Raw genomic sequence first — 19,652 nt, 5'->3', positions numbered from 1 at the left:
TTATGGTCTAAATTGCGCCAGGCCAGGCAACAAAGAGTTAAGATGATCTACCCTTTTGCCTTGCTCCTTTATCTGACTAAAATAAAATCAATAAATACGACAAGATCGTGTTCTTCATTTAGAAAAAGCAAATAAAGCAATTTGACAGCTACACCGACAATTTAAGTTTATAGACGAGAGCACTACAACAAAAATCAATCTGCAACGTGTTACCTTTGATATAAAAAATCAATTTTTTGTTGAAATCTGAATTTGACATTTTGCATACAATTGTTGTTTTAAATCTGATCCGTCTTTCTACTTTTTAAACGTCAACTCTACAAGTACCTTCAACACACAAGAAATAAATAAATCTGCAATCGTGTTTCTTTTGCAAACAAATAATCACTCTAAGTCTACGAACGGAAACCACCAAAGATTGATTTAATTAACCAATAAAATAGCCCATAGTTTATTTTCGCTTATAAATCACAAGGGTAAGTTTTTCTTTATTTTATTAACTACAAAAAACCAGAAATATTATGATTTTATACAAATTAAAATTATTTACAGTTTTATACATATAAAAAATAAAATTAATTTAGAAATCTTATACAAAAAATAATAACGAAGCACGGCAATTATTCAGTCTTTATGCTTCTTTATTGTTAACCACCGAAATTAAATATTCCGCTCTTAGTCTTCGAGTTATTCGATGACCAATTTTTGTTCGGGTCCATTCTGGCACAAGTTTACTGACCGCATACTTAAAAAAGTTGCAGAAAAAAATAATTTAATGTCATTTAATAAAAATACGGAACAAATTAATGATACCTGAAGTCCATGAGTCCAATAGCCTGTTGTTTCGCTTGTTTTTCCCAATGTGAAAACTGCCGATTCTGAAAAACTTTTGACATCCGGTATTAGAAAACCACCGTTCATGACTTTCTTCGAATATTGATTCATTTTTGTAACTAAAAATAATGGTGTGACACACTGTACTGTGATTCCATATTCGTTAAGTTCTTCCTGAAGGGCTAATGTCAGACTTTTGACGTATTTCTGTGTTGCAAAACAATGTTTTGAACAAAAACAAATGGAGCAATAATGTTTAGATTATTTAACAAAATTTTGTTTTACCTTTGTCGCTGAATAAACTGCCATATAAGGTAACGGTTGTAATTCACTTCCTGATGAAATATTAACAATTGCACCTTTTCCATTCTTTTTCATTTGGTCGATTAACATCCGACACATCATTGTGCAAGCTGCAACATTAATGTTGATAAGATCCCATAGAATGTCTTCGGGCACCTTTGCTAGTTCATCTGGGTAATCGTACATTTTGCCAACATTATTGACTGCAATTAAAAATTAAAACAAACAAATTGTTTAAATGATAACACTGGAATTTTAATTATCTTTTTGTGTGTTATTATGACACGGTACAATAATAAGTAAATGTTGTTGCAACGTTACCGCAGAGCTATGTTACCATTTGAAAAAGAATGAATGAGGAAAATGTTGCTGCAATAAGAAAGAAACAAAACAAGATAACAAAAAAGGTAAAGTTCAATAGCCTTGGAAAAGTTTGGTATTAAGTTTAGTTGAAGACTTGTTAACACCATCAGATAAACGCGCCAGACACAATGCATTTCTTTAGGGCGTAATTAATTTAAATGGTTTAGAGGCTTTAGTTATGGGCCTTCTAAACGACCTTACCTTGTGACGTATTCCATCGTCTTATAAATACAGTAAAACTATTTAACCTTGAGCAAGGTTTTTAGACTTTATGAATTGTACTATAAGTAAACGCCGTTATATTGGTTAGAAAAACGAGTATTTTAAGGCCAGATAATATGGTAATTAAAATGTTGGTACACATATTAAGATAAAAACATAAAAAATAAAATCATTATTTTAGAAATGGGGTTTAAATAACTTAAATCGACAATATATACCTATTGAAACTAAACCAGAAGCTATGATTTTAAGTTGGGTTAATCAAAAAGAAAGTTGAACTTAGTTTTTTTATGCTTCAAACTGAAAGCTGAGTTATATTTTCAAAATAAAGACAAGATATTTTTGTACATATTAAACATTTTTCATTTTTCAAGCATAAATTTTGAACTTATTTAGTTTAAGATATAAGTTGTCAGATTTTACAATTTTTACAGATCTGTCAATTCTTTGACAGTAGTTGCTAATGATCTGTCAGTTCCTTGACATTAGTTGCTAATGATCGGACAGTAGCGAAATAACCACCAATGGAAAAGTACCTTTAGCAGTTTGTGTCCCAATATCATATTCAGATAATTATATTAAACTGTTATTAAACTGTCAGATATTAAGCTATATTATTATATGTGTCAACGAAATGATTGTCAATGCATTTGTCTTATAATTCCGAACGTTTGTACAAATATGGCTGACGATGACATTTCTGGCAATAATATCAAACAGAATTCTAGGTTTACACGATTGAATGACAGATCTGAAAATTTTGAAAATCGGCTGTATTAATCCTGAAATAAAAGTACACACGTTTTTAGGCTTTATCTGTAAAATAACTACTATAGTTAACTAATTGTTAAAAAATTCGTCCAGATAATTTTCGTTTAAATATGTAATATGGTTTAAAAGCTTTGTTATTAATTTATTCTATATTCTTTTCTTAAAAATATATTTTATTTTTATAAAATTCAAGACTCACCTAAAATTCCAACAGGGATACCTTCCAATTCCTTTTGAATATGTTCATACACTTCTCTGCCTTTTGCAAAATCAGCAACAATATATTTTGTTTTCACTTTGAATTCCGATTCTGTAAAGTTTTTTAAAGTTAAGTTAATTATGTTGTGATTTAAAAATTAATAGTCATTTTGTTAAATTAATAGGATTTAATAATAGTAATATGAATTGGTCATTTTGTGTGGTTGATTTATATTTACCAATCTCTTTTCCAACATCAACCAATTTTTTCTCTGTCCTCGATATAAGTACAACATTAATACCCCTCTTAGCCAATTCTTTGGCATATTCCTTTCCAATGCCATCAGTTGAACCAGTAATTACTATAAATCGCAAAAAAAGAGAAAATATAATTATACCTAAATAACAATTTTAATGGATTACGTAAAACTGAAGTGCAAATTCATTTTAACACATTTATTGTTATTATATTAAAGTACAAACATTGATACAATTTCAGTGTTATCAAATTAAATCCATTTATTGCTTTAGGCGGTAATCTATATTTGGATATTATGTAACTGTAATTAAATATGATAAGAAAATGCAATACAAGCTTAAGTCATATGAACATTTATGTATATTATCGGATTAAAATGTTAACTTGCAGTAAATGTCATTTTATTTCATTTTACAATAATTAGACCCATAGTTTTAAATATTGTCTCTATGTAGAACATTAACTTTAAAATAATAATTAAGAATTTTTTTTGTAAACGTCAAAAAAGATTGATGACAGAATTGTGTCTGAAAACTCAATTTCGCTACAAAAAAGATAATGACACGACTTCAAAGTCACACGTTTGACATTTATAATCGATCTAAAAGAGATATACATAAGCCTGGTTATTTTCTAACTGATTTAAGTGCCTTCTATACCATAAGCGCATACTATTAACAATTGAGAATGGTTTCCAGTTTTGACATTTTATTCATATATGTGTGTTCATTATATTTCGATGACAGCTATAAGCTATAAAAAACATTCGTTCATTGGTCGCGTTCATGTGAATACTGCTTAAGAACTAGTTTCATTATAGTGACAATCTAGTCAACGAATGTTCGTACTTTTTTGAAATTTTGTTTTATTCGTTGATCGTGCCATAACAAAACATAACATTTTTTTCTGAAATGTGTAGATGTTATGAAAGACGCCAATAGATTTTACACTTTGGAGTTACAAAAAATGTTAAACAATTTAATGTAACTTAACCGTGATTCTTTTTTGAAATCCATATCAACACCTGAGCAAAAATAAAAGATAGGGAACGTCAAGTGACAAACTGTCAAGTATTATATTTGTGTTTTTTATTAGGGTTAATAGGCTTTTCACATCAACCGGTTTTCTCGAAATCAGCGGTTTTGGTCGAAGTTTCCCCATACATTTTTGGTAATCCACAAGTTTTCGTAAACCACATGTTCTATATAAAACCTCTCGCAAACTAGTAGCACCTTTCGAAACATTGGGCAGGTTCAGCCGACATAAGGGACTTGAAAGTAATACAAGTTTCTAGCATCTGATTGGCCAGCTGCCAAAAAATTGACTTCCAATTAAGGCAACTTTATTGGAAAGTTGACTGGAAAGTTAGTCAAGAAAAAAATTCCCTAACTATGAAGTCAAGTAACTTATGTCAGAATGACAATCGATCATGTTTTTTTAATTAACTGAAAGTTGAACTTTATTCCTCTACGATTTATTAATTTTTGCACAATTTCATTTAATATTTTGTGTAAAAGGGATTCTCGTCAAATTGGAAAAGAAAAAAGAGGCTGGGATGCGACCCACACTGATAACTTCCCATCCCGTCTGTCGATTTGTCTTGCTTAAAAGTTTGTTGTATCAATTTTTACCAAATTTGCGTACTATTTTTTATAGATTTTATTTTAAAAAAATTACTGAATATTGAAAACAATATTTTCTGTGAAATAAAATAAGTTTGAAGCCAATATTTGTAATTTCTGAAAAGATATTTTAGTCGAAAATCAATTTTTACCAACTTTTATACATTTGTTTTTTAGGTTTTTATTTTTTTGTTAAAAAAAAACCGTATATTCGATTTTCTTCAAAATCGAATGTTGAAAACAATATTTTCTATAAGATAAAATTAGTTTGAACCAAATATTTTATAGTTTTGAAAAGATATTTGAGTCGAAAATCAATTTTTAACAACTTTTGTTAAATTTTTTTTTAGGTATTTAATTTTTTGTAAGAAAACTGTCAATTCGATTTTTTTCAAAATTTAACTAAATGTTAACAACAATATTTTTTGAAAGATAAAAGTAGTTAAAAGCCAAAATCTACAATTTTTGAAAAGATATTTGAGTCGAAAATCAATTTTTACCAACTTTTATAAATTTTTTTTAAGGTTTTTTATTTTTTGTAAAAAAAAACTGTCAATTCGATTTTTCTCAACATCTTTCAGAATGCTTAAAACAATATTTCTTTTAAGATAAAATAGGTTTGAAGTCTGACTTTCAAGTTTTTGAAAAGATATTTGAATCCATAATCAATTTTTACCAACTTTTGTTAATTTTTGTTCGGTTTTTAATTTTTTATAAGAAAACTGTCAATTCGATTTTGTTCAAAATTTTACTGAATGTTGACAACAACATTTTTTGAAAGATAAAAGTAAATAAAAGCCAATATCTAAAAGTTTTGAAAAGATATTTGAGTCGAAAATCAATTTTTACCGAGTTTTATTAATTTTTTTTTTAGGTTTTGATTTTTTGTAAAAAAAACTGTCAATTCGATTTTTCTCAAAATTTATCCTATTTTTGAAAACAATATTTCTTAAAAGAAAAAATTAGTAAGAAGCTATTATCTCAAAGTGTTTAAAAGATATTTGAGTCGAAAATCATTTTTTACCAACTTTTATTAATTTTTTTTTTCGGTTTTTATTTTTTTGTAAAAAAACTGTCAATTCGATTTTTTTCAAAATTTTACTGAATGTTAACAACAATAGTTTTTAAAAGATAAAAGTAAATTAAAGCTAATATTACAAAGTTTAGAAAAGATATTTGAGTCGAAAATCAATTTTTACCAACTTTTATACTTTTTTTTTAGGTTTTTATTTTTTGTAAAAAAAACTGTCAATTCGATTTTTCTCAAAATTTTATCAGATGTCAAAAACATTATTCGTCGTTGCACAAAATTGTTTTAGAGATGAAATCATATTTCAGTCGTAAAATTTTGGAGGTTACAAATTTTTTTTTTTAGTTTTTTTGATTTATAAAAAAAACCGTTATATTGATTTTTTTCAAAAAATATACATGTTTTGTATCACATTACAATATATTATATACAATTTAATTCAAGTCTCTAGCGTTTTTTATTCGTAAGATATTTAGGGTTAACCAAAATTTTCACCTTTTTTTTAAACTGCTATGGTAAAAAAACCACCCACGCAATTTTCTTGAGAGCCCTTTCTGCATCTTTCTGCCTTATTATCTGTATAACAAAATTTATTTGAAGTCGATATCTATTCTGGTTCTTGAGCTATGGACGACGAAAAAAACGTCGCGAACGTACGGACGTACGGACGTACGAACGTACGTACACACGCACGGACAGACATCTTTCTAAAAATCTTTTATTTCGACTCTAGGGACCTTGAAACGTCGAGAAATGTCAAAATTTTCAATTTGACAAATCGGACCCATTACAATAACTTCCTATGGGAAGTTAATAAGTAATATTTCTTTACAATAAGAAATGCAAAATGTGATGGACTTTTAGCTTGCCTGAGGAATGTTTTGTAGGAAATAATGATTTTGGTAGTTTTTGTACTATGAACTTAAAGTAGAGGTTTGTGAAGTAAAGTTCTGAATTTTAAATTCATGACACTTGAAAAACTAACTAGTTGCCTTGGTCAGAATTTACGTTCAAAGAATGAAGTTGACTGCAATAAAGTCCCTTATGTATTCTGAACCTGCCCATTCAGCGCTCAAATTAATGTAAACAAAACAGCTGATGGCTGCTGTCAAAACAAATATTTTGTTTTGAAATAAATTGGAACCGGAATTCACTATGGCTCCTGACGTGCAGACCTCAAGGACTAGGAAGACATGATCATAGTTCGTAACAACGTTTCCAAAGGATGCGTCTTCGAACTCGTCTCCACAAATATGTTCGACGCTTCGAGAAAGGCTTCCTAAATGGAGAAAGACTTTTCGGTAACTCCGTCCCATCATTAGGGTTTGGGGAATTGAGAAAGGCGATAAGTTAATTTGTGGAGGAGAATAAGTATGAAAGACAATCTCTGGTGGAGGCTATGTCGCAGCGGGCTAGTCAAATTTGCTCCAAAACATTCCACAACAGTGAGCTATCGCCCTTAATGGACAGCGATGCCAATGTCAAGAAGACCCTCAGTCCTTTGGACAAGCCAGGCGAGTCGTCAAAGGAAGAAACCAAAGAGATATTGCAGCCCATCATTACAGCTTTAGTGATCGCTATATGGATGATCTACACGAAATCGTTCATAATCTTCTCAACTCCGCCAATATGTTGCTCGGACGGCCACAATATATGACGATTCTGAAGGGACATTTGGCCAGCAGAAGCAATAGTCATAAGCTCTTTATTTTGGATTGAATTTGTTGTGAAAGAAGAAGAAAATGTTTTAAATAAAATGAATTTTCATTGTAACAGTTTTGTTTGTTGTTGATTCTTTGAAATATTTTCTAGACTCCTTAGTGAATTGTTTGGACCAGTTGAAGTGAACTAAGAGAATAGGTGCAGCAAAGCGAGCTTGTTGTCCTTGCTTGTTTATGTCATGAGCCTATTCCACCCGTCTCCAGAACTTCAGTTGAAACTCTTCTTCGAATTCATTTTATTTTCGCAAATAATTTGAGAACAAAACTTTTTACTCACACATTTTTTCATCAATACAAAATTTGGCAGCTGGTGTTAAATAAATTTAAATGTAAAATGAAAACGTGTAAATGTTCGGTGTGAACGATTTTCGAAAACTTTTTGCCGAAAAACCAGTTTTGGGTTTGGTTTGAAAAGGTTTTAGGGTATTGGTACAACAGTGTATCTAAATTGTATGCCAGTAATATTGGGTCTTTAATACCTCATGTATTTTATTTTACTTATTTTTGTATACATAGTTCTCTAACCAAAATTTAAATTTTTGAAGGGGATCATTTTTTGACAGTTAAAAACAAAACAAAAATTAAATTGCAAGTTCAGAAGTCTTGTGTTAGTTCGTTTTGAGATTTATAATTATAAGATTATATGAGATTTGTTTATGCAAAACATTAAAAATGACTTCAGGCTAAGAAAAAGTTGTTTCTTCTTCTAAAGGACATAAAAACACATTCGCTGCGTTTTATAATCAATAAAGATCGAAATGGGTTCTCTTTAAAGAGTCAATTTTATAGACCTAAAATTATATTTTATTATATCGGACACATATAATAAAAATGTTATGTTCTAAATGGTAAGGTAGTGTGAATTTTAGTTGTAGGACAGATAAATTTTGAACAGTGAACAAACATAAGAAAAAAAAGACATACATAGTTGCAGGAATGTTTATGTCTTGGATCTACATCGTTTTATTTTCATAGGATAAGCTTTTTGGATCACTGGCAATACTAAAACGCAGCTTTTTAAAACGAAGTGAAAATTAAGTCTGTCATTTCTCAATCAAATGAACCCACATCATTCCTATTTATTATATTTATTTTATCACCAGCAATGTTAATTCTTAAGCCAACAAAGTACAAAAATATTAAAACAACTCCTGACTACTTTATAAATTTAAATTATTCAATGTTCCCAAATATTTACCAAGTAATTTATAGACACATAATAAGTTGTCATCAAAAAGCTACTGTAGAAAATGCACTAAGCTATATGCAGTCCCAGTTTTTTACTTAAGCAAACAAAACAAAGAATACGAAAAAATAAACTTCTCTGAGTTTACATTTGGCATCGCCAAACAAACAAACCTATGTAGCACATTAGCAACTTATAACAGAAGAAAAAACGACTGATCGACAAACAGGTCAATATTTCTACTACATGCAGTTGGTCAATATTTCCTTTTTGATGCAAGCAGCAAGCCACATCAGTTCCCGCTACTGCTACACAGCTTACCGCTTACCACTTACCGCTTACAGCTGCCTATTGCTGCGTGTGATCATTGCAGTGCATCGAATCTTTACAAATAAAAAAAAAAGACTTTGCCGGTAACGAAAAATGCACTGCATAGCATATAGGCACGGTGCGGATATCTGCAATTTTAGCTTGGATACAAAAAGTATTTGAAGTCTTCTCTTGCTTAATGTAAACGCAAACTGGTTGCTTTGTGACTTTGGTCTTTTAAGTTTTCCTACTCCGAAACGAGATTTTGTTTCTTATTTTTTGGCTCAGGTCTTGGATTTTTTGTAAAACCTGCAGCTTTTCTTGCATTTTACAGGATGCAGCGGTGGTGTGCCTGTACAGTGTAGTGCATGGAATGATATATGAGAATTCTCAACTGCTTAATTTACAGGCGAAGGGTATTATGCAACGCACCTCCATAGGAAATCTTATTTGGCTTAATGCCAAAAAGTCATTCGTTCGTCGGTTGTATACAAAACACATGTGGGTCAGTAGGGTTTACTTTTTTAATTTGAACGTATTACACAGATGCATCTGATAGCAGTTGGATCACAAAAGAATAAATAAATAAACATACATATGCGGTTTTGCATTTTTATGTTGAAGTATGTGGAAGGTCAGGTTGAATCTTTTGTACCTTCTCTGAATGCAAAATAAATCAGCAAAGCAATTATAAAGTTGATTTGCCGGATGATTTAGTATTTAATTGATTTAGCAGACCAAATAGTTATATAATTGTTCGAGCTCACTAACGTTAAGTGAATAGCAAAAGTTTGATCATATCTACTAGACAAATATTTAAAAAGAAAAATTAATTTTACAATAAAGATGATAACATGTCAAAATCATAACAAAGTACAATTTACTAAAACTGGAACAAAATAATGTTTGTTGTGAATTTTCAAAATTCCAATGCAGTGTTGAATGTACATTAATTTTTAATAATGGCGTGAATGTCAAATGTCAAAGATGACAACTTTAAAAGTGTCAATAATGTTTTTTTTTTTTTTAAAACATCTGATTATAAAATCTTAAGTAGTAGCTTGTGACATATTAGGATTTATGTCGTTCTTAGTAGCCAGCTAAAATTATCATTCCATTATTGAAACCGATAATTGGAATTTTTCTGAGAGATTGGTTGGACCTGATTGGTATCAAGAAAATTCATCATTAGAATCAAGCATTTGTGGTTAGAGTTGATCATTGGACGTAAAACTGACAGGTAGAATGTAAAGAAAACAATTTAATGTTCATTGAAAACAATTTCGTCATTAAAATAAAAGGAAAGTTCTGGGTTAAAAAATGTTTTTTTTTAGTGGACAATTGGTAAATATGCATCAAGACAAGGTCTAACGGTCATCTTCTGATGAGTCCAACAATTACACCGGGCGAAACGCGTATATGAACACTTTTATGCTGGTTTATATTTATTTTCATGATTTTAGATCATATTTATTAAAATACAATTGGCAACAACCAAACATTACAAATTTGATGCTCCCAATCGTTTTTAAATATCGAAATAATTATAGAAACCCAATAACTATAACTGTTAACTTATTTGGAAATGCTAAAGGGTTCTTGACATTTTAGGAATGGCTCATTTCTGAAAAATTACAGTTTATTTCGTAAAAAAGAGAATATTTCTTGTTGATATGATATTAGAATTGAAATTAGAAACATTGACACCTTTATAAACTTAAAAACGTCAAACTCCACAGTTGTCATTTTTTATTTTAAAATTACAATATTTGGCAAGTTTATATATTCATAAAAATATAAACAAAATATATTATACAACTTTCTCGTTTTTGCTGTCAAATTTATTAGAGTCAAATTTTAAAGTTTCAATTTCTCAAGTACTTTCTACTTGATTCCTAGGTTTATATTTCATCCTCCTACTCTGTCAATCTGACTGAAAAAATCACAGAAATATAAACAAGCCAATTAAAAACATGTTCAGACATTTTACACACATAACCAAACCAACCTCCAGAAATGTCAAAATAAAACAAAAGCTTTCAGTTGGTTGTGCGGATGGAAAGAATTTCTGCATTGTCAAATAAAATATGGTTTTAGAAAGAACTTTTGTTACAACAAATTTTTTTTATGAGAGCGTAGAGTCCTTGAGAACTCCTTTTTAGATACATTTTCAATTTCTGTGAACCTTTTTTCTGTTTTTCCTTAATAACATTCCATAACTCAAGTGGCAAGTGTCCCTGGTGGAGTGTAGTTTGACTTCAGTATCCTGTCAATGGTACTTAAAAAATTACCACTAATTAATAAATACTTAAGAGCTTGAGTAGTCAGTACTCGAAAAAACTTCTTAGTATCATTCATGTTAATATATTAATTGACATTTTGAAGTACTTAAACAAGGCCCAATACTAGTGCTTCTACTGAAAAAAACTTACTACCATAGAAAAGTTTAAACAACACTACTTGCTTATAAAGTACATAAATTATAATCAAAGCTTAATTGAAATTTCATGATTAGGAGTAATATCGGTTGGTCAAACTTTGAGATTCTTTTACTTAAAGTGGTGAAATAAATGACAGAAATGTCAAACAGCATTATTGTGTATTTTCTTGTTTAACGCAGATGTAAAGCTAGTGCATAAATTAAAATGTAAAGTCATAAAAGAAACATCTCCAGATGCTGTCAGTCAGGTGTTTCTTTTTCTTTAGTGTAAAACTAGATCGGGAAACTGTCACACAAAGTCTATATGCATTCAACTGTAACAAAAAGTCTATTTGGTAACAAAAATCTGCATAAATGTTCATAAATTCCTGTTTTGTTAACAAAACTAAAGTTGCAACCAAAAATAATGTCAACTTAATGGAAAAGCTTTAAATAAAACAATAAAAACATATCTTTCTATGTATCTATCTTAAATACCAATTTTAATCGTGTTTTAGTTTTCTTAAACCTGAATAGATTTTGAAATCTGTAAAAATCAAATGAAATTAGAGCCTATTTGTTCCTACACCAGCATTAGTAATAAATCAAGCTTTTAACTATTTTTGTTAATAGAGGCAAACCTTATTTTTCATCTACATAAATTTAAAAGACTACGAAGGCTAAAAGGTAGGCAATTTGTCATAAAAGAAAATACTCTTCTTCGACCTCTTTCAAATATATATTAGAAGTAAAGCAATTGCATTTTAGTTTCAAGGTTAATATGGAAAACGTCAAAGGATAAATGAAGCCTTTCTGACATTTGCTATAACTACGTCAAAAGAGTATGACGGATACAAGAAAATCAATCAATAATTGTTTTTGTGGACTTTTTACTAAATATGTTTATTGTAGTGTTTTGTAATATTAGCGTTTTGCCGACACATGACAGTTCGTCTTGGCAGCATCTAACTAAGTACTGTTTCCTTTCTAACTAAACATCAAGATTGAAGAGATTTTAAACAATATGACGTCATCACATCGATCCTTAACTCATTCTTGAAGTGTCAAACTAGTAACGATTTGTAATTGTTTTTTCTGTCTAAGGAGAACACAATGCATTCAAATGCAATTTGACAGATTAATAATTTCTGACAATTGTTGTTAATAAATGATTTCAACAAATCGTAACAATGACACTTGAATCATGTTTTTGACATAAAAACTATAGTTGACAGTTGTTGATGAGTCAAACTGTCATAACTGGGCGAAACTCATTCATCTAAATATCATAAAATACCAAAACAATTTCTAAAATGGTAATTCTTATTATATTTAAATTTTTAATGCAATCATTTACTAAGTAAAGTCTTCAAATGCAAACAAAAATTGCAATTATAATGTACTTGTTCACATTCAAGGTTCTTTTTAATAAGAAATAAGTTTACAATGTCCTCTGTATAATCATATCTTGCATCAGAGCAATCACAATAAAACGTCTTCAAAACTTCGACGTTTAACCATACCCTTACTTTTTTTTCTATAGATAGAAGAATATAAAAACAAACATTATTATTATTTTTGTATGGTTTCAATATTTTGCAATAAATCGTGGATACAATAATATCAAAACTAATAACTAGTTATCCAAAGAAATAAAAATAAATAAAATGTTTCCAATTGGTTTGTCAGTTGCTCTTCATGCTTATGCTTCCGATATTTACCAAAGCTTTGTCATTGTGCATACAACAAAGATTTAAGTTGGCCAATTTTTAGGCCAATTAACTTGGACTGCAGGAGAGTTTTATAATATATCATTACTGTTAACGTACCGGCAAACTAAGACTATGCGTAATGCTTTTTTTTTAAATTAAAGTTATCTTCACTTTGTTTAATTATTATAAATTGTTTTGACGTATAAAGTTTTATGACTTTTGATGATGGAAATGTGTTAAGAGGTAAGGCCAAAATAATACCGTTGTTATGCTACTTTCAAGGTTAAATGAGTAATTTTGTGTACACTTTTTCTTTCTAGAGGTTGATCTTAAAGGTAAAGTTAATGTAGGTTGGTACCTGACGAAGAATGAAGATTCTCGTTTAATTGAACTTGTTTGAAGAGCTGAATATTTTTGTATCTTTCTTTCTTTTATTTATACAACAAAACAAACCGCAAATTCATGTAATATCAACATAAATGGGAATACAAAAAAATCTGCAAAATTACTCTGGATGGTACTTCATGTTTTCAAGGTTAAGTTTTTGCTTGACTATCAAGTATCACAATCGCATCGTGGGAAGTTTAATGATTATTTTGCTGCTGTCCAAGATGATAGGACAATTTATTGTGATTAATATTGTGACATGTTAAAATATGTATATATTTGCAAAATTTTGAAAAGATATTTTTGTTTCACTGAAGCTTTAAAATTTAAGTGATTTTTTTAAATACACAAAAATGTACAAACAATCACTTTCATTTAAAAAAGGATATTTCCAAAAACCTTACTTTATAAGTTTTTTTTTTAAATTGCTAGGAAAACACAAACATTAAGGGCGTTCACACAATGATGTAAATCAATGGATAAGTTTACCAATTGGTAAATGAACTGTCAAATTTTGTATGAATCAAAAAGTTCCCTAAGGATTTTCGTGGATAAAGTTGTCCATATATTTTGTGGTAAACTTAATATAATGTCTTTAAAATGAACTTAAATATCGCGTATGCTCAGCTAAATCATAGTTAGTGAAACCTTTTATAAAATTGCACCCGGTTTTTCTTTCGTTAGATAAACTTAAAAGAATTTCACTGTTGTTATGAATATACAAAATAATTATTTTGTACGAATAGTTCTTAAATGTGTTAACTGAATATATTTCTTATTGTTGATTATTTTTGTCATGTTTGAATATTAACTTTTTAAAATCAATGTTTGAAGTTTAATACTTAACGTTTAATGACAGCTCATTGAAATAAACATCATTTAACCAAATTTAATCAATATTGTGTTGACGCTTACTTTTGTGTAAACTTATCATTTTACACAATTTACAAAATAACCACTTTGCATTAAATACAATAATCGTATTTGAAATGTGTTTTTTTTTGTCTATCATTAAAAATGAATTAAAAAAAATTAATTAACATACTATTTAAATTTTGTATTTACAAACGGTTCCATGAATTGTAGATAATGTAAATTTTAAAACTATTTTTGCATCTGAGTCAAAGTAATTTTATTAAAATAAAACTGTTTAAAAATGTTTCTTTTTTAAAGAAAATTTTAAACTTTTTGTGAACAATTTTCTTTGAAAAAGATTAAGAAAAATGTAAGAACATTAAATTCACGGCTAGGTCTTACAAAATTATTCCTAAATCTGAAGAGCATGTTGTGAAAATATACATACCTGAAAAATATGTTTGTTTCTCAAAAAATAAATTTATTATTTTTTTTTCTTTAGAAAATCGTTAGAGTTTTTTTTTAATTCGTTTTTATATACTTTATAAAATTTTATAGTTTTTCATAATATTTATTGATGTGCAGTTATTTAGTGCTTATAAGCATGCCTTTTACATTTGAATTGTTTTACGAATGTTGATCCGCTTTTGAGATATCGAAATCAGAACGCAAATTAATATTTGTTAAAAAACTACAGAATAAAATAAGACATATTTGATCATTAAATGTTATCAAGACAAGAAGCTTGTTCAAAATAATATACATATTTAAATCGGTTCATTAGTTCCCGAGGCGGTAAAAAAATTATTGTAATGGGTCCGATCTCTCAAATTGAAAATTTTTGAAAAAGATGTCTGTGCGTGCGTGTGTACGTACATTCGTACGTCCGTGCGTGTGTAATTTGGAGACGTTTTTTTCGCCGTCCATAGCTCAAGAACCAGAAGAGATATCAACTTCAAATAAATTTTGTTACACAGATAATAAGACAGAAATATGCAGAAATGGCTCTCAAGAAAATTGCGTTTGTGTTTTTTTTTACCATAGCAGTTTAAAAAAAAGGTAAACATTTTGGTTAACACTAAATATCTCATGAACCAAAAACTCTAGCGACTTGTATTGAATTTTATTTTATTACATCGTAACGTAATACCACAGAAATATATTTTTTTGAAAAAATCCAATTAACGGTTTTTTTATACATCAAAAAATAATAAAAAAAAATTTGTCACGTCGAAAATTTTAGGAATAAAAAATGATTTTGTGCAACGAAAAATAAAGTTTTTAGCATCTGGTAAAATTTTGAGAAAAATCGAATTGAGAGTTTTTTATGTAAAAAAATATAAAAATCTAAAATAACATTGCTCAAAGTTGGTAAAAATTGATTTTCGACTCAAATATCTTTTCAGAACTTTGAGAGGCTTTAAACTACTTTTATCTTTAAAAAATTATTTTTGTCAACACTCAGTAAAATTTTGAGGAAAATCTAATTAACAGTTTTTTTACAAAGAATAAAAACCTAACAAAAAAATAACAATACTAAATCTTGATAAAAATGTACTTTCGACTCAAATTGCTTTTTAAAAATTAAACATATTGTCTTCAATTTTTTTTATTTCACAGAAAATATTGTTTTCGATATTCAGTAGTTTTTTATATAAAAATCCAACAGTCCGTTTTTTCATAAAAAAAATGAAATCTACAAGAAATAGAAAGTACGCCAAATTTGGTAAAAATTGATGTTCGGTTCTTGATATCTCTTTAATTGATTTCATTCATTCAATTTGTAAAAAAAATGTTACTTAAATTGGTACAAATTTGTTTTCGACTAAAAATCTATTTAACAGAACTAGATTTTCAAACTAAACTATTTCTTCCCAGCTTCTTTTTTATATTGAAAGAAGCAATTTAAGAAACAAAAATTAGAGAAAAATTAATATGTATTGAATATATAGCGATTATTGCTCAGAACTTTAAACGTATTTATCTAATAGTACATATTTTAATTTTGTCGGTCTCATTTCATCAGACAATTTTTAACCGATTCATTTGATATTTTAAACAATAAATAGGTACTTTTAAGTTTACAAATGTACAAGTATTTTGTATGTCCTTAACAATTGGAATTTGCTTAACAGAGCAACCAAAAACTGAAGAAAAAAAACACATTGCAAATTGGAATAAACAAAGAAAATGTTTTATATTTTATAATGTTAGAATTTTAAATTCTGGTAGTTAACACGTTTTAATGTTGGACCAAAACATAAATACTAGATGTATCTTTTTGATCTTATTCTTGTTTAAATATCTATCGTATCTGGTGCTACGACATCTTGTTGAAACTTAACACACTTAAGAAAAGCAATTCACTAAGCTGAATAAATAGATAAGAATTTTATAATATAGAAGAAATCGTTTATGTATGTAAAAATCAGAAATGATGCTCTTCAAGTAAGGTTTTTTACAACAATTTTTTAACGAAAACAAGATCGGAAGGTATTTTGAGAGGAAAATTTAAATTTTACATAGAAGCACAATCCACTATCAAAAACAAATTTTTTTCACCTGATCAACATAAATTTGCCATACAATCGTTTCACTATAACAAGAAGTACTTAATATAAAAACAATTATAAACCATTAAGATTCTTTTCACGTAATTCTGATCAAATAAATATAAAATCAAAACAAATAAAAAATAAACATAAACTACGTTTGCATACATATTACATTAACTTATTTATTTTTATAAAATTTACTCACCCGCCCATTTTCCGTATTTTTCAATCAGTGACTTTTGTAAATGTGGTTGGAAATATGGTTCCAAAATTGATTTGATAATTGAAATAACTGACTTCAAGTTATCATACAAATAAATTAACAACGAATAAACACCGACAACATAAATTAATGTTGTCCAGTAATCCAAAAGGATACTTATTCGAAGAATATTCAAAAGATTCTCAATCATATTTCTATTTGTTATTGTTGTAGGATTTTAAAATTTGTTTAAATTTATTTTAACACAAAACACTCCAGTTTCTTATCTCGCATTTACTTATTAAACACTCTCTGTGATAAGGTTTGAATTTTGTTTTTTCAATCGAATGATAAGAAAATAACACTAATGATTTGTTAACATTAAGTAAGCAATTTTATTTCGAATATGTTTAATGTTTATTTACAACACCGTATAGTAGCACCACATTAAACGATGACTGGTGTATTGCACAGTATACAACATCGCACTTTGAAGCTTCCTTCTGCAAACAAAGATCGTCGACACCCGACTGAAGCCACCAGTTGGATTTTTTGAATTTGCAACTAGTAAAATCGTTACAAAAACAAAAGGCACACCACACTCTTACTGACTGCCCAATCGAAATTTTCATAGATACAAAGTCGCGTCACGGCTGCGACGACGATGGCGGCAGCGGTGGCGGTGTGGCGAGTGTTTTAAGTGCAGATACTTTTGATACTGTTCACCATTCAGCGATGGATGAATAGTTTCAAGACCTGATAAGATAAAAAACACCACATGCGTTTCTTGATTTAAATTTAGTATGGGTCGAAAGTGACGTAGGTCTTAATGACGAAATAATGCAACAAGATAAAAGTAACTTTGCTGCATATGGGAGTACAACAACCTTATAGTCGGAACGGTTAAGTTGAAATTTCTTACTTAATTAGTCCCATTTTTAAAAATTGGTAGCATGAAATATGTCGTTAGCATCGTAAAATTTATTTATATGGAAAAATATTTATTTATATATAAAAATTGTCCAATTCTTTTCAAAAATATTATTGTTTTAAAGTTTTGTTAAATTTTGAGGGAAATTGAAGTCAAGGTAACTCCTCACACAACAACTTAAGCCTTAGACTGTATTTAATTGTTGTAGAAAGTCAAAAATGTGATACTATTTTCTACTTTCTCTTATAGTTTCTAAGTATGGAACAAACATTGTCTGCTTGTTTGTCCGTTCTTCACGTAGCAAGGGATGAATATTATGGCATGGTTTTTTATGTGGAGATCGTTACAAGACTGGGAAGTGTTTTAAACTACTTTTTACCGTGGTTAAATATCTCACTTCCAGCTCATTTGAGCAGACCCGCCGGAAACACTCATAGTTCGATATTCGATATATCCATTTTTTTAGAACACTTGTTAGTGGCATATTATTAAGTGCTTCCTGCTTTTGAACCTAATATCATGATTCTTGTATTTGATTTATTACCTGCCCACATTAGACTTCGAGAAAAATACCTTGGGTAAAACATTATTGAAGTTGGAAAGTTTGAAAATGTAAATTGCATTGAAAAAGGCTTGAATTCGACGTTAAAGTTAGTTTCGTTATGGCAATTAATAAGGCTCAGGGGCAAATATCAAAAGTAGAAAAGCCGTTCTTCTTCCATGGAAAGCTTTATATTACGTGTTTGCGGGTGTCCAATGCCCAGAATCTGTACATTCTTTCACCGAATTAAAAAAAACATTCAAAAAAGTGTACAAAACTGTATTAAAACAATAAGTTAACTTTAATAAACATTTAATTTAATAACAGTGTTACTTTTAGTTCCTTATTGTTTCATTTTATTGTGGAAAGCTTCCCGAATAACTTCTTTATAAATCCTTGCCTCTGGAATGTCCCTATGTGATATTTTAATATTCTAAAGCTGCTTCATTAACTAATGACAATTATTTCTTTGGAAATTGCGCTGCGACGTTCTGCTTGGAGTTGTGCATTTGATTCTCTGCGAACCTTTGTTTGTTTAGGTGTTTCCGATGCCCTCAAAACAGCCTGTCTTTCTGCTTGTTTATGAAGTCTTTGCTGATTTTTAGCAGGTGTTTCGATGGCTCTTAAAACAGCCTGCCGCTCTGCTTGTTCAAGAAGTCTTTGGTAAGATTGAACAGGTGTTTCCATCGCTCTGAGAACGGCCTGACGCTCTGCTTGTTTGAGTAGTCTTTTCTCAGTTCTGGTAGGTGTTTCTGTGGCTCTGAAATCAGCCTGACGCTGTGCTTGATAGAAGCGCCTTTGTACAGATTGTTCTTCGGATTCAGCGGCTCTCAAAGTGGCCCTTAAAGAGGCCTGTCGTTTTGCCTGTTTTTGCCTTCTCAATTGAACATCTTCAAGTGATTCTAACAATCGAGCTCGTTTTTTCGCTCTTGCTTGAGAGGAAAGCCTTGATAAATTGGACTTTCGTTTGTGAGGCATTATAAATCAAAACGAAGCAAAGCTAAATGTAAACAAAAATAACACAAAATTAGTTTTTTTTTTACTAAAACTGCAAAACTAATTTACACAGTAAAAGAAAAATCTTATTCAAAACCTACTGATAGTCAAAATCAAAAAAACAGCAAAACTTTAAAAACGAACGCCTGTTTTAAAATTAATAATGTTTCTCTTGGTTCGATAAATAACAGTTTGTTTTGCTTCAGTATTTGTTTTGCTAGGTATTAACACTTTCG

At 29.2% G+C, this 19,652-nt stretch overlaps 1 protein-coding gene across 1 annotated transcript; it reads right to left on the bottom strand.

Annotated features, from left to right (window-relative positions):
* Positions 1-477: 477 nt before the first annotated feature.
* LOC129952039 (inactive hydroxysteroid dehydrogenase-like protein 1) lies at positions 478-17,658 on the bottom strand. The gene is made up of 6 exons (XM_056064463.1): positions 16,952-17,658; positions 2,931-3,053; positions 2,693-2,803; positions 1,120-1,340; positions 814-1,041; positions 478-745 (listed from the first exon to the last, which is right to left on the bottom strand). Exons 1-6 carry the CDS (start codon positions 17,157-17,159, stop codon positions 632-634), a joined length of 1,005 nt encoding a protein of 334 aa, XP_055920438.1. The 5' UTR covers positions 17,160-17,658; the 3' UTR covers positions 478-631.
* Positions 17,659-19,652: the final 1,994 nt, after the last annotated feature.

This window comes from Eupeodes corollae, chromosome 3, assembly GCF_945859685.1.
Source record: "Eupeodes corollae chromosome 3, idEupCoro1.1, whole genome shotgun sequence".
In the NCBI taxonomy this organism is placed as follows: Eukaryota; Metazoa; Arthropoda; class Insecta; order Diptera; family Syrphidae; genus Eupeodes; species Eupeodes corollae.
Note: the sequence above shows the minus strand (reverse complement) of the source record. Positions and strands in the feature narration are given on the sequence as shown.

Bases quoted from the DNA above. Each gene is read 5' to 3' on its own strand.
- LOC129952039 (XM_056064463.1), bottom strand. From the start codon at position 17,159: ATGATTGAGAATCTTTTGAATATTCTTCGAATAAGTATCCTTTTGGAT. The intron at 2,804-2,930 runs GTAAATATAAAT...AAAACTTTACAG, and splicing joins TGATGTTGGAAAAGAGATTG to AATCGGAATTCAAAGTGAAA. The intron at 1,042-1,119 runs GTAAAACAAAAT...TTTGCAACACAG, and splicing joins CAGTTTATTCAGCGACAAAG to AAATACGTCAAAAGTCTGAC.